Below are 13702 nucleotides of genomic sequence, written 5' to 3' on the forward strand. Positions count from 1 at the left end.
TGATTTTAGATATATTCTAGGCTGGACAAATGCTGTAAATACTTTGATATTAATCGTACTGTTAATACAGTGAAAGCAAAAACAATTTCCAGTAACATGTTAGTTGAAATACTTGTTCTCCATTTAAGCTTGTAAGGGACAACTATGTGAGTGATCTTTTCTTTATTATTAATTTGTAGGCAAAAGGTGCAGCTTTTTAAAAGAATGTTGGGAAAATGTAGCTCCCTCATGCTGCTAATGTTTACTCAAGCCATTTTCTAGGCTTTATTGACATTGACTGAAAAAGCTACCTATAGGTTTTGTTACCTCTAGGAGCAAGAAATTAATGTAATTTTACAATAGGCTTTTAATACACCATTATTAAAAATATATACCCCGCTATTGCAATTGCACAAGCCCTGAACTGTACTCACAGAAGACCTAGTTTAATATCAATTTGTGAATGTAAGCATGAATTGACTAATATTTATGTTGGTTTACAAAGATTATAGAGAAGAAGTGCAGTTCTATACGTGCCAAATCAGAAGTAAATCTTCTTTCAGATAAGAGTGCCTAGCACTGTAGGATATCCCATTGATCTGAAGTGGATCAATTCAATTGAGCATGTGGTTAGACTGAAATAATATTTGTGTGTATAGATTGGTGTGCTGTCCATTTTTGGCTTCATGGTTGCTAACAGACAGCAATTCCTTTAGAGCAAATCCTGTTTCATCCAAGAAGCAGGGAGGGGATGTTGAGGCAGAAAAGAGGGCAGCAGCATGGAAAAAGCAGCCCTAAATAACACCACAGTCATTGTTAAGCTCGGTAACTTATCACCAAACGGCATATCATATCATCACAAGTAAAAAGGATACCTGCACTTCAATTATGTATCCTACATCAAAGATCGGAGCTTAAGAGAATCAATGATTTAATAACTTCTCAGACTTGAACTGAGACATTCCATAGCCAATTGGTGACAGGCTAGTTATCGAGGGACTTTCTTTTGACCTTATCATGTAGATTGGGGTGAAGTTGTTCCACAGGCTAATTTACTTAGCAAAGTTTTAAAAAAATCCTAAAGAAATGGATTATTTCCATTAGGCTACCAAGGGTGGAACTGTAAAAGAGAGCATGCAACGATGCAATCGCCCTTGTTAATGTATTGTCTGGAAGCTGGCCTTAAGCTGGCCGTATGAGACATGGTGGTGCAGTGGTTAGAATGCAGTTCTGCAGGCTGATTCTGCTCACATTGCCAAGAGTTCAGTTCCTTCGATTCTCATCCACTCAAGGTTGACTCAGCCTTCCATCCTTCCGAGGTGGGTAAAATGAGGACCAAATTGTTGGGGGCAACAGGCTGCCTCTGTAAACCACATATATTGCTATTAAGTGCAGAGGACAGAGAGGAAACAGGATCAACAGGGTGACACCTATATTGAGGTTGATGCACTGGTGGGCTTCTGGATCCAATTTGAGATGCTTGGAGCCCTACGTGACTTGGCATCTCTGTACTTGCAGGATTGTCTCTCCTGACCAGAATCTGCCAATCTCCTAAGAGGAGGTAATCAGGATTCTCATCCCTGACGAGATTAAACAAGAGCGAACACAGAGATATACAGTACGTACTTTCCTGGAGGTAGATCCCCACATATTGCAGTACCTTGCTGGGGACTGATGCAGTTTTGTGAAGGACAGCAGATATACTAGTTTTGGGTTATTAACTACCACAGTCACTTTTCATTTTGCACATTTTATTTCAGTTCTTATAAGTTTCTGGCATTCTACAAAAGTTGTAGACTCTACTGCCTAAAATAGATTTCTTTCTAGATTGTTATAAGATAGAAGAATGCCCTTACCCAATCTTGCACACCACCATTTGCTTCAAATGATGATTGGGCCAGCAACAAAGTTTCTTAAATATACATGTTTCCACATTATGATTGATCCAAAACATGCTTAGTCCACCAAAAAGAAATCCCATGTTTTGGAATACTTATGTCATTTTACAACCTCCATAATCTCCATATATATCACTTTTTGTAGCTTTGGACAAGCATCTTAACTGGCAAAACCCCATTTTGCACTTGTGCGCGAGTTTCAGGATTGTGCTTCAAAGAGAACACCAGTGCTCGCACGGTCCTGCGATAGGACATGTTAACAAGATGGGAAGAGAGATAAAAAGCTTCTTGCTCAATATTTTCTGCCAGCAGGTGACCAATCTGAAAACAGAAAGTAAGAAATGAGATCCTTATGTTTAATAAGGAGGCTCAGCATTTGCAACGGAGGTGGTTTCTTAATCAGCTCAAACAAGGAAATTCACATCATAATTTAAACAGGAAATTTCAATTTCAATTCATTTCAATTAAACAATAAGGGCTGTGTGGTCAGTTCCTTTTTTTTTTTTTAATCAACCCAACAGGACAGTAATCTGTAGTCAGCCTGGGACATCAGGCTCAAAAGCAATTATGAATTAAGGAGTACCATTTCTAATAACACTGATTTCTGCTGGGGTTTTAGACGACTCTAAAACTAAATCCTAGATATTTTAAATTCTTTACAAAACTGACTGGCAAGGCTGTAAAAGGAAATGGAGATTCTGTGCACAAGTGTCAGGTGTACTCAAGAAAACAGAAAAGGATTTGTTACAGCATTAATTTTGAAGTCCAGCCTCAGCATGTGCCAAGCTATATACAATGAGATATCTACGGAAGCAATATTGATATAAAATAAAAACAGCTACTGCCTAAAAAAAAATGAGGGTTATTTCGTTTTGATTATTGGTGACACAGAACTAAGGAGACACTTGTTTATCTTAACCTATTTTTCAGCCACTGTGGGAATAACCTCATTACACTCAACTGTATCTTATACTAGAACGATGTTGTTAGTTTTCATTTACATTGAATAACTTATTCCTACTGGAGAGAACTTATCACAGTGTCTTTGCAGAATTGTGAGTTTAAAATGCATATTCCCAAACTTACTTTTCCAATTATTTAGAATATCCTGTTGGTTTTAGAATCGCTGTCACTTATATTAGTGCTTTTTCTAACTGCTCTGCTGATTTACACGTCTCTGTCTTCTTAAGCAATGTCTCATATGAGAAAATTCAAATAATAAGGTGCATTTACTATCAACCTTCAAGTTCACTTTAGAAAGTAATGTGGACCAGAGTTAAACAGATATGATATGAATGAAAGAGATATGATACGACTTACTCTAACACTGTCAGGATCCAACCTAAGTAAACCTACACCTGTACTTTGAGCTCATAGCTCATTGTATTTTACTTTGTTTTACTTATGCAGATTTCAATGTTCCCATGCTTAACAGCAGCTTGCAGGGAGATACTGTAAAGACAAATGTAGCCTTTTCCAGTGTAACAATGCCAGGGTTAAATGTGTAGGAAATTATAGATAAATCTTCATTTCATTTATATGTAAAACTATAAAAATGGCTTGCAAAAAGTAAACTGAGTCATGTATTCCATCTATATCAGACATGTCAAACACAAGGCCCGGGGGCCAGATGCTGCCCGCGAAGTGGTTTCATGTGGCCTGCGAAGCCATCCTGGAAACAGTGAGGGAATGGCCCCCTCTGCCTTGGCCCAGGCCCAGGCCAGCCGGGAGCCAATGTACAATTTTGTGGTGGCCATCTATGCTGAAACGCATTCAGTCTTAGTTCCATAAGCCCTCCCCCCCCGCATGGCCTGAGAGGAACAGTGAGGCTCCTCCAGTGGACCATGCCTTGGCACTTGCCCTGGTCCCATCCCCTTCTGCCAGAGACCCTCAGATCTGTCCCACTCCTGCCCAGGCCCCCACAGGCACCCTTGATGTGAACGATGTAGAGCTGGCCACACCCACCCAGTAGGCCACACCCACTCCATCGACACCCACCCTGGCCACACCCACCCAGCCCCCTGAGGGCAACTGCAATGCTGATGTGGCCCTTAATGAAATTGAGTTTAACACCCCGATCTATATTATTACAAACATACAGAATATGCATCCATATTCAATTAAAATTGTATCTACTCTAATAAGCTTTTAACATTTCTTATGCTAGACATTTGAATACATTCCCCTTCCTGCTTAAATAGATGCGTATTCTTTAAATTATAGTTATCTTGTGCATATGCATTAAAAAAAATCAAGACACCAAAAACAGATGCGATGCCAGGGAAGACTGTTCTGATGTACTACAAATTATTTTACAAGGCTAGGGAGGTAGGTCAAGATGCTGACTATCCCTCTGAGAATAAATATTTCCAATTGCAGCTTGCAATAAAATTCTGGCTATATATTTACTTTAGTAGATTTCTTTCTGGCTCTTCAGTAAAAGTAACTGTTTTGTTTAAACAGAAACAATACTACAATCATAAAATCAAGTGAAAAGTGAAAAAAAAAATAACTGTGATCTGTTAGCATGTAACATTAAAAATGGAAACACTGTTTGATAGTTAGGCATATATAAACAGTTTACAAAAAATCAGAGGAGTCGGCTTCTTATGCTACATGGGGCTGCCACTGAAGACCATCAGGAAGCATCAGATGGGTCCAGGGTACAGTGGCACAGGTAGTTATGGACACATCTCACTATCCCCAGGTAACACTGCTTCTCATTGAGATGCACTGATTTCCAAAAGGCTTCCTGGTGCAATTCAAGATACTACCTTAAAAGGCCTACACGATACAGGATCAAATTACTTGAAAGACCATCTTCTCCCAAGAACATCTGCCTGCCCCACATACTCTCACAGGGAATCCAGATTTCTTCTTTTCCTTCTTATGGGTCTCTAGAATAGAGGTCCCCAACTTTTTGGGCACCAAGGACCAGTTCTGTGAAGAGAGGTTTTTCCATGGACCGGAGGGTGTGTGGTTTTGTGTGCTGCCTGCATCCCGCAGAGGGGTTTTGCTTGTTTGTGCGGACCGGTTGCTGGCATGCTGTGGCCCGGTACTGGTCCACAGACCGGGGGGGGTTGGGGACCCCTGCCCTAGAGCCATGCCTTTTCTATGGTTGCCATGTTCTTTGGAATGATCTCCAATCTCCACTCCAACATATGAGATGCCCCAACTGTGTTCACTTTTAGAAAAACTATCTGGCTCTTCTCCTCAGCATGAGGGGCCAGCTGAGTGAGAATCTCCTTTTGGTTATTCTGTTATTTTGCTTGATCACCATTTTATATTTATATATTATATATGTCAAAAATTATATGGTTTGGGGGGGATTTCTTGCTTGTTTTTAGGCTGTACACTGCCCAGAATCACACTGTTTTGAGTTGGTGGCCTTACAAATCTTGTTCATAAAATAATAAATAAATATTCTATAGTAAGTGATAACAATGAAGATATTTTTGACTTTGGTTTAGCATGGTGTAAATCATTGTGACTTTAAAAAAAATCAACCAGGATTTATAGCTTAGTAGGTTCTCCTCACAGATTGCTTAGTACCTGGACTGCTGGATTGCTGCTTTGGGGCTGCTCTGTGTATAACTGTATCTAGGGCTATTTTTTTTTTAAAAGTAGACCTTTGATATGCACCTTTTGACAAGTGACCATATTCAGTGAGAGAAAAGCAAGAAATAGTGATGTCTTTAAGGTGTAGTTGAAGCAAAAATTAAAAAAAAAAACTCAGGTTAAAGGTAAAATGTAGATACTTGTGTAATTACTGCCACTCTGCACTCACATTTTCATATATAAAATCTTTATAATATGAACAACACTGTTAAACTAGTTCCCCAGTTAAACCTGGTTTGAACCACTGCAATATTATGCATCTGTCTGAAAAAACTGTAGGCCACAACTGAGGATTCCAAATCCCAAATTGGTCTACTAACCATTTGACATTTTAGCTCTAGGACCTGCTGGAGCTATTAACAAAACAGGAGGGCATAATTTTCTGACCAGAGTTGATAAGGAATAAAAGCACTGCCTCTAAATTTTGTTTTCTACTCTTCGAGTACCTTGACATGCCATTTAAAGGATAATTAATGAATTCATTTGAAAGGATAATTATTATGGAGTTTAATAGAGCAAGCACGCTGGTCCTTAAGACTCAGGTAGAATTTTTTGTGTGTTCATTACGTAAGAGTACCACAGGGATCTGATATTTACCACCACTTTGTACACTATTGACCCTCTCTGTAGGGTCTCACAATAAACTTTGATTTACAAACATTTAATTACAGATATAAGGTTTGCCTGAAGTATAGACCATCTGGAGAGAATACCATTATTTATACCTTGTACACAAAATAATAAGTACATATTTACATATTTCTTTTCTCTCAGATGATTTCCTAGATGACTACATAATGCTGGGTAATAATTTGTTTAATTATATTTCACTGAACTGATCATAGTCAATTGAGATTATGTAACATGTTAAGCTCTAAACCATGATTTACAAAGTGAAATATATATTTGCACAACATGCAAATCCAAAGCAAATCGCATTATGGCTAAGCACGATTCATAAACGCAATCCCAAGCCAATACTTGCATTGCTTCTAGAAATAAGGCTACAGTAGTAAAATAAAGGATCTTTTCTGTTGTAAAGCTCTTCCTGTTGTAAATAAGAAGTTAATTCTGATATCACTTCAGCAGCAAACCCAAAATGATGTTTATTTCTTGAGGCCTTCCAGCACATAACTAAAGCAGGTTTTAAAATATTTTATTCCTTCTTCCAGTTTTTGGCTTCTGTCATGCTTTTGTTGTTTCAGCTGATTTTATATTTCAATTTATGGCAGCTGATATTGTTTTTATGATCGTTCTGGGCCACTCTGGGAATTGTGTGAAGCAAAAGTACAAAACATTTTAAATGAAATTATGATGGCAGCTACTCCAGAGGAATGTGTATGGATCCGCTTCACTAAAAACAAGTAATATAAATATTTGGCTAGATGTTATAGGTAGGTACACAAGAAGAAGGAAAAATGATAGAGAATGCATTTCCCTCAACATTTCCTCAACAGTATATTACAACTGGGCTTTTTATTCATTTATTTATTTATTAAAAACAGTTATATGGCCACCCAACTCATTTACAGTGACTGAGTAGCTCATAGAAGTAAAAGGTATAGGTGCAGTCTCCTCACTGATCCATATGGTTTCATCCTCCACTACCTGAAATTTATACATTTATCTTCTCTATTTTTTCTTGTTTTCTTAACCTCTGCTATCAAGACAAAATGCACCAGAGTGAGGCATATCATAGTAACAACCAGCAACCAATTTCAATAAATATAGTTTTTTTTATCACCACCAGAGCTAAAGTACCTTCTGGAGAGAAAAAAAAGGTCCTATTGGCAAATTACTTATCAATAAGTAACTTTGGATATCAACTTGTGATTTATTTATGTAAAATGTTTACTGCTACTTTCATTCCCTCCTTGTCTAAATGGATGAAGTCAGACTGAGCTTTTCAAGATTAGCTGAAACTATCTGAAAACTGATGTCACTTGCTTAAAGTGCAATTCAGGATAAGAGGAGGAATAAACACATTGACTGTGGGTTTTGGGTTTTGGGGGGGGGGTTTGAGATAGAGAATTTATTGAAATATAAGGAAGCCAAAACTAAGCCAGCATTGGATTTATTATCTGTTCCTTCAACTGCAAAGTAACTTGCCTTCCAGATCATTAATGTTTGCATCTGAATGCCTGCTATCTAACTTCAACTAGATTATTTCTTTAGAAAATTTACAGTGTATGGCTGTCGGTCTTATAGGATTGTAATTTTGCACGATGTACAGGAAAATAACCAAATAAAAAACTGTTAAAACCAACAATATCAACAAAACAAATCAGATATCAATAGCACATAACAGAACAAATGTAGCTCAGGGTTGAACTGTGGCGTTCTTAGTGCTCGCTCAGTTTGATTGTTTGCTGGCAGACGATTCATTACCTAATTATTTGGTTTTGGTATTATTATAAACTGCCCAGACTCATTTGCAGAGTGAAATGGGTCGTGGATATAAATTTGACAAATAAATAAACTAGCTACCATCATCAGTGCAAGAACTCCATAAGAACACATGGTCAGGGCCCATCAACATACCCTTCTCCTCTCAAAGATAGGTATATCTGTCACCCTGGCTCAACAAAGCTAATAGGGTCAGGGCTAACCAAAGTTTGCTGGGGGAGGGTGGAGATCATCCCAAGTGTAGATGCTACATAAGGGTCCTAGGTCCCATTAGAAGGCACTGGTTCAGGGAAGGGAATCGTGCCTATCCTATTAGAGCACAGGTTGGCAACCTGCGGCTCTGGAGCCGCATGCGGCTCTTTGAGCCTTCCTCTGTGGCTCCCAGCCTCCTCTGCCTCTCCTCTCCTTTTGCATATTACTATATTAGTAACAACAGTACAGGGAGGAGGAGGCTGGACAAGGATGACAGAGCAGAAAAATGCAAAATTGGAGTGCAATAAAGAGAGGGAGGGGCAACTAAGGCAGTTACAGGCAATCAGGAAGAGTGGCCCTGTCACGCGAGCAATGAGCAAGCAGTTAGATCGGCAAGGGGATAAAAAGAACTTCCCCACCCCCTGAGCCTCACTCTGAGGACGCTGGCAGAGGACCAGCGAAAGCTAAGTTGTTTTTAACTTTGTATATAACTGTTTTTATTGTTTTAAATATTGTTTTAACAATAAACAACTAGATTATACTCTTCCTGGAGATCGAAGATTGCATTATTGAACAAATATGCCTGGGATTCGCATTTTTACAACCATTAAGGGCACACACACACACACACACACATATATATATATATGTTGTCTGAGGTTTTCATGGGTGTTTGTATGTAGGTCTTTGGTTATTCGGGTTTTCTCACGCATAAAATTGGAAGTGTCTTGGCAACATTTTGACGAAGTCCCATTCGTCATCTTCAGGCTGGTGTTTTCGGCTTCATGCTTCTAGGAGCACGAAGCCGAAAACACCAGCCTGAAGATGACAAATGGGACTTCGTCGAAACGTCGCCAAGACACTTTCTACTTTACGCAGGAGAAAACCCAAATAACCAAAGACAGACAGACATACATACATACATACATACATACATACTATAAAGGTAAAAAAGGATATATGCAGTGTTATCTTCATTTTAGATATCAAAAGGTTTTGTGGCTCACAGTGTTTTGTTTTCGGTGGGAAACGGGTCCAAGTGGCTCTTTGGGTGTTTTGGGTTGCCTACCCCTGTATTAGAGTGTGTGAGTTGGGCAGAAATAATGTGAGAAAAGCAGTGCCACAAATAACACAATAGTAATATTATGCTAAGAAAAGTTATTTCCTAGAAATTTATCATGAAATATACATTACCTCAACTTCTAGAGCTTCTGCTAGTAGCTTCCGGGCATTCTGCCTCAGGCTCTCTGTTCTGGGATTACACCTGACTTCAATTAAAGGTCTATTTGACTGGTTTTTAATAAAGCTTCTCCACTCAGTGTAAACCTCTTTCGCAAGAGTGGCCACATCCTGGTCCGGGTGTTTCCGCATCTTATTCACTGTATGACCTAAGAGTAAATGAAAGATATAGAGTACATGGTAGCATTGAATAGGATGTTGGAAAGTGGGGCAAAGCTGAAAAACATCTTTTCTCTTGTTACAGCCGCCACTACAGTCTAGAAATCCTGCTCAATGAGGCACATTTGGTTGCTGTGACATCTATTCCCAAGCCAGAATTATTTCTTTTTGAGACCTATTATGACACGGAGATTTAGCAACAGAGAGGAATTGGGTGAAACCTAAACGAAAAGTCAACTCCATCATGTGGCTTTCCTAGAAATTGTCTACTTCGTGACACTTAAAATAAATTGAAAGCTATTTTGGGAATGTAACTCAGGAGGAGTAATTAAAATAAGCTCCATGAGCACAGAAGGAGAAAACGAAGAAGACATTGTTCTGAATGCTTGGTGAATTCTCTCTCTCTCTGTGTATGTGCAGCTTGATTGACAGAGGGCAATATTTATTATTTGAAGAAATCCTAGGGCAGCAATATAAACAAAAGGCAGAACCAGGACCAATACTAAACTTGATTGAACCCAGAATTCAAATAACTATTAATTAAATCAGTATGATTATTCCCCAGGTATTAAACTGTTCCCCTTTGAACATTACAAACTATAGCTTAAGTCAACTTCTCAAAGGACCCTGAGAGCTGCATCTTAGATTAGTGGCTCTAATATGTGTACAGATAGTCCTCAATTTACAACAGTTCAAAGTTACAACGGCACTGAAACAAGCGACTTATGACCGTTTTTCACACTTACAACCATTGCAGCATCCCCATGGTCACACTATCAAACTCCAGATGCTTGGCAAGTGACTCATATTTATGATGGTTACAGTATCCCAGGGTCATGCAATCACTTTTTGTGACTTTCTGGCAAAGAAAGTCAATGGGGAAACTTAATTCACTTCACTGTGCCATGAACTTAATAACTGCAATGATTCCCTTAACAACTGTGGCAAGAAAGGTCATAAAATGGGGCAAAATTCACTTAACAGATGTCTCACTTGGCAACATCAATTTTGGGCTCAGTTGACATCGTATGTCGAGGACTACCTCTGCTAAATGCTTAGCGTTTTATAACTGAACTATCCCAATTTATTCCCACAAGCCACGATGCCGGTCTTCCATGATAGAATATAAAAAGCAAATTGTTACCTATTTTCGTTGAAAGTAAAATTTCCTTGGAAGGTATTTTCTTCCTTAACTCCATCAAGGCCTCAATTAGGTTCTCCTTAGGTTGAATTGAAAGCTCTAGTACAGATTTCCATCTTTTTAGATCTTCTACAACTACAACTCTCTAGGAAAGAAAGCCATCATTAGGAGCTAGAATGAGACACACATATTTTGCTGCAAACTCATTTCCGATGCTTTGTGTCAGTGAACAGCGGCAGTTATTGCCCTATAAATTATTGATGATGATGGACAGTCAAATTCCGAAAATCGGATAATCCACACAGATGAGTACTTGTTTCACAGCAAGTCCCTGATGTAAAGTAAGTGAGTGAAATCTAGAAAGCAAAATCAACTCATTAGGCTGCCATCTTCAATTCACTTACTATTCTGAAGAGAGTGCGTAGGGCAGAGACTCCTCATAAAAATCTGAGAACACCTCATAATGTTGCCACGATTCTTCACTATTACCTAAACTAAACATGTACTTGCTTGCCTGTGATCTCTTGGCCCCAAACACATATTAACTGTCATCCCCCCCCCTTCACTGCTGTAACTGTTTTGCATCATTCATATTCTTCTGATTTATTCCACTACAAAATAAAGTTTTCCGCTTTCTTTCTTAGGAAATTATATCATATTTTTTCCTGACTTCCTAAGATTTTTCTTTTTTTTTGGCTAATTTTTAAACTCTTCCCTATTCCTATACTTCTATAAATTATTTTCAAACACAAAGGTCAATGTAATTATCATTTACACCTTTCTTCCTCTGTTTGGGTCTTTATGTCAATAGTCTCCAACTCTAAACATGCTTTCTGTCCATTTTAACTGACCTGCCTAGTCCAAATGTATCACAGGTACACTTTGACTTACAATCATTTGTTTAGTGACAGTTCGAAGTTACAGCTGCACTGAAAAAAGTGACTTATGACCATCTTTCATATTACAACTGTCACAGCATCCTCATGGTCACATGATCAAAATTTGGATGCTTAGCAACTGGCATGTATTTATGATGGTGGGAGAGTCCTGAGATCATGTGATCACCTTTTGTGATCTTCTGACAAGCAAAGTCAATGGGGAAGCCAGATTCACTTAACAACTGTACTACTAACTTAACAATTGTAGTGATTCACTTAACAACTGTGGCAAGAAAGGTTGTAACATGGGGCAAAACTCACTTAACAATTGTCTTACTTAGCAATGGAAATTTTGGCCTCAATTATGGTCGTAAGCCGAGGACCACCTGTATTAAAATTTTTTCACACTGATAGGTTATTTCCTCATTACAACAGAGATACTGTTTTCATTTATTATAATAACAGAACACAGCAAAGAGATACTTTGAAATTCCCACTTCATTTAACTACTGAAGAATAAAGAAATCACAAAAATAATTAAAAGGTTTCTCTTGAAATAGCCCTGGATGTGATATGCCGGGGAAAACTGACCAAAAAGGAAAACTGAGCTGAAAACAAAACCAACAGAATAAATTTGCTTAAAATTTGCTGTTTTTGGTAAGTGTTACTTTTAAAATAAAGGAGATACTTTAAAAGAACTATTTGTTCCACGTTATTGCTTTGCCTTTTGAGAGTAACGGCTAAAGGTGTTCATTGGAAATACTTTCTAAATACAGTATTTTATATAATTAAAAATGTTATCCCAGTAATGTGAAATTGCAACTTTTTCAAAATGCTCATTAATTTTTGAACTAGTTTGAATTAGTTTCAGTTTGATCTGATAGCTCAATTTTTCAAATGAATCATTTTACTTTACTAGGTATTGTTGGTTAGTAAGAGTTATTAAAAATAGTTTTATGGGAGGCAGCCAAACAATAAATGCATTGAGTTGCTACCCACAGTAGGGACTGTAAGAGAAGCTGTCTCATTGGATTTGCTTACTTCCATTCTAAAAGGTGCATGTTACATTTGACGTTATTACAGTTCTCAATACATTTTTGCAGCTTCACTGAACCACTATTTTGGTGAAACCTTTTCCAGAATGTTGTATAATCCATTTAAAGCATAAATGTTTCTTAAAACTTTAATAAAATTCATTTGTTATTCTTTCCAAAGGTTACTTGGGCTGATTAAAAACTTAAAATAGTTATTTTTTGAGAAGCTTCATATACTGAAATTACAGGGTACAAGAAAAGTTAACAGTCATTTTACTTAATGATATTCCCATACATGAAAAAATAGGCTTTTCCTATAATCCCCCCCAGCATTGGATTTTAAATACATATTAAATACATATTTTGGAAAATAGTTCTAGCTTTACAATTTATTCCCTCAGAAATACCATCATGTTGTTTGAAACTAAAGAAAGAAATCTAAATTATTACAATGCAGAAGTATTTGAAACATACCTTCAGAGATTCTATTGTAGCTTGTTTATAAATCTTTTTTCCAGGATTGCTCTTTGTTGGTTCTCCTTTAGTTCTGGGTGTTCTTACAACAAATTTATCCATCATCTAATCCATAAACAGGAAAAAATAACTATTTATAGCAAGAAGGTACTTCTATATGAAAGGAGGAAAAGAAGGATGATGTACTCTGTCTTTATAAATGGAGGTTAATAGTGATCTTGCAGTTTAAACTAAACCAGAAGGCCTGTAAATAATGTAAAAGTAGAAAAAGCGCCTGTATTCAAAAACAATATAAATATCAGGCTTAAAATGCGTTATTGTGAGCTTGAACTGGGTGCTATTAAAAGGTTTTCAAGCGAGATCGGGAACCAAGTTGAAGCTGTTGAATTTCTATCATTGTACTTGTTGAGAAGCAAAGTTTTTGCTACTCTTTCCTTGAGAGTTTTTTTTAAAGTAATAAATTAATTTGGTAAAAAGTAAAATAATAGAAGACGAGCTGCACCTCACCTGAGAAAAAACACTATTTGTCCAGGATGCCTGTTAATTGCCGGAATTGCATCTCCTTCCGCTTCTCGCCCTCCTGGAACTACATTTCCCAACAACGCTTCAACTTCAACCTACTTTCCTGCCCTCCCAGACTGATCGTAGAGATAAAAATTAGAGTAACCACACCCTTTACAGAGA

At 37.7% G+C, this 13702-nt stretch overlaps 1 protein-coding gene across 1 annotated transcript; it reads right to left on the minus strand.

The window, feature by feature from the left end:
- Nucleotides 1-1713: 1713 nt before the first annotated feature.
- On the minus strand, nt 1714-13663 carry TCEANC2 (transcription elongation factor A N-terminal and central domain containing 2). Its single transcript, XM_039319966.1, has 5 exons — nt 13526-13663; nt 13019-13123; nt 10636-10777; nt 9288-9481; nt 1714-2198 (listed from the first exon to the last, which is right to left on the minus strand). The coding sequence occupies exons 2-5, from the start codon at nt 13121-13123 to the stop codon at nt 2010-2012; spliced, it is 630 nt and encodes a 209-aa protein (XP_039175900.1). The 5' UTR covers nt 13526-13663; the 3' UTR covers nt 1714-2009.
- Between the last annotated feature and the right edge of the window lie 39 nt (nt 13664-13702).

Source organism: Crotalus tigris, unplaced genomic scaffold, assembly GCF_016545835.1.
Source record: "Crotalus tigris isolate CLP2741 ecotype Arizona unplaced genomic scaffold, ASM1654583v1 scf7180000023617.9722795, whole genome shotgun sequence".
NCBI lineage: Eukaryota > Metazoa > Chordata > Lepidosauria > Squamata > Viperidae > Crotalus > Crotalus tigris.

Coding starts and splice junctions, on each gene's coding strand:
- TCEANC2 (XM_039319966.1), bottom strand. CDS start 13,123: ATGATGGATAAATTTGTTGTAAGAACACCCAGAACTAAAGGAGAACCA. Junction 10,778..13,018: donor CTACAATAGAATCTCTGAAG/GTATGTTTCAAA, acceptor TTTCTTTCCTAG/AGAGTTGTAGTTGTAGAAGA. Junction 2,199..9,287: donor CAGAAGCTCTAGAAGTTGAG/GTAATGTATATT, acceptor TTCTGTTTTCAG/ATTGGTCACCTGCTGGCAGA.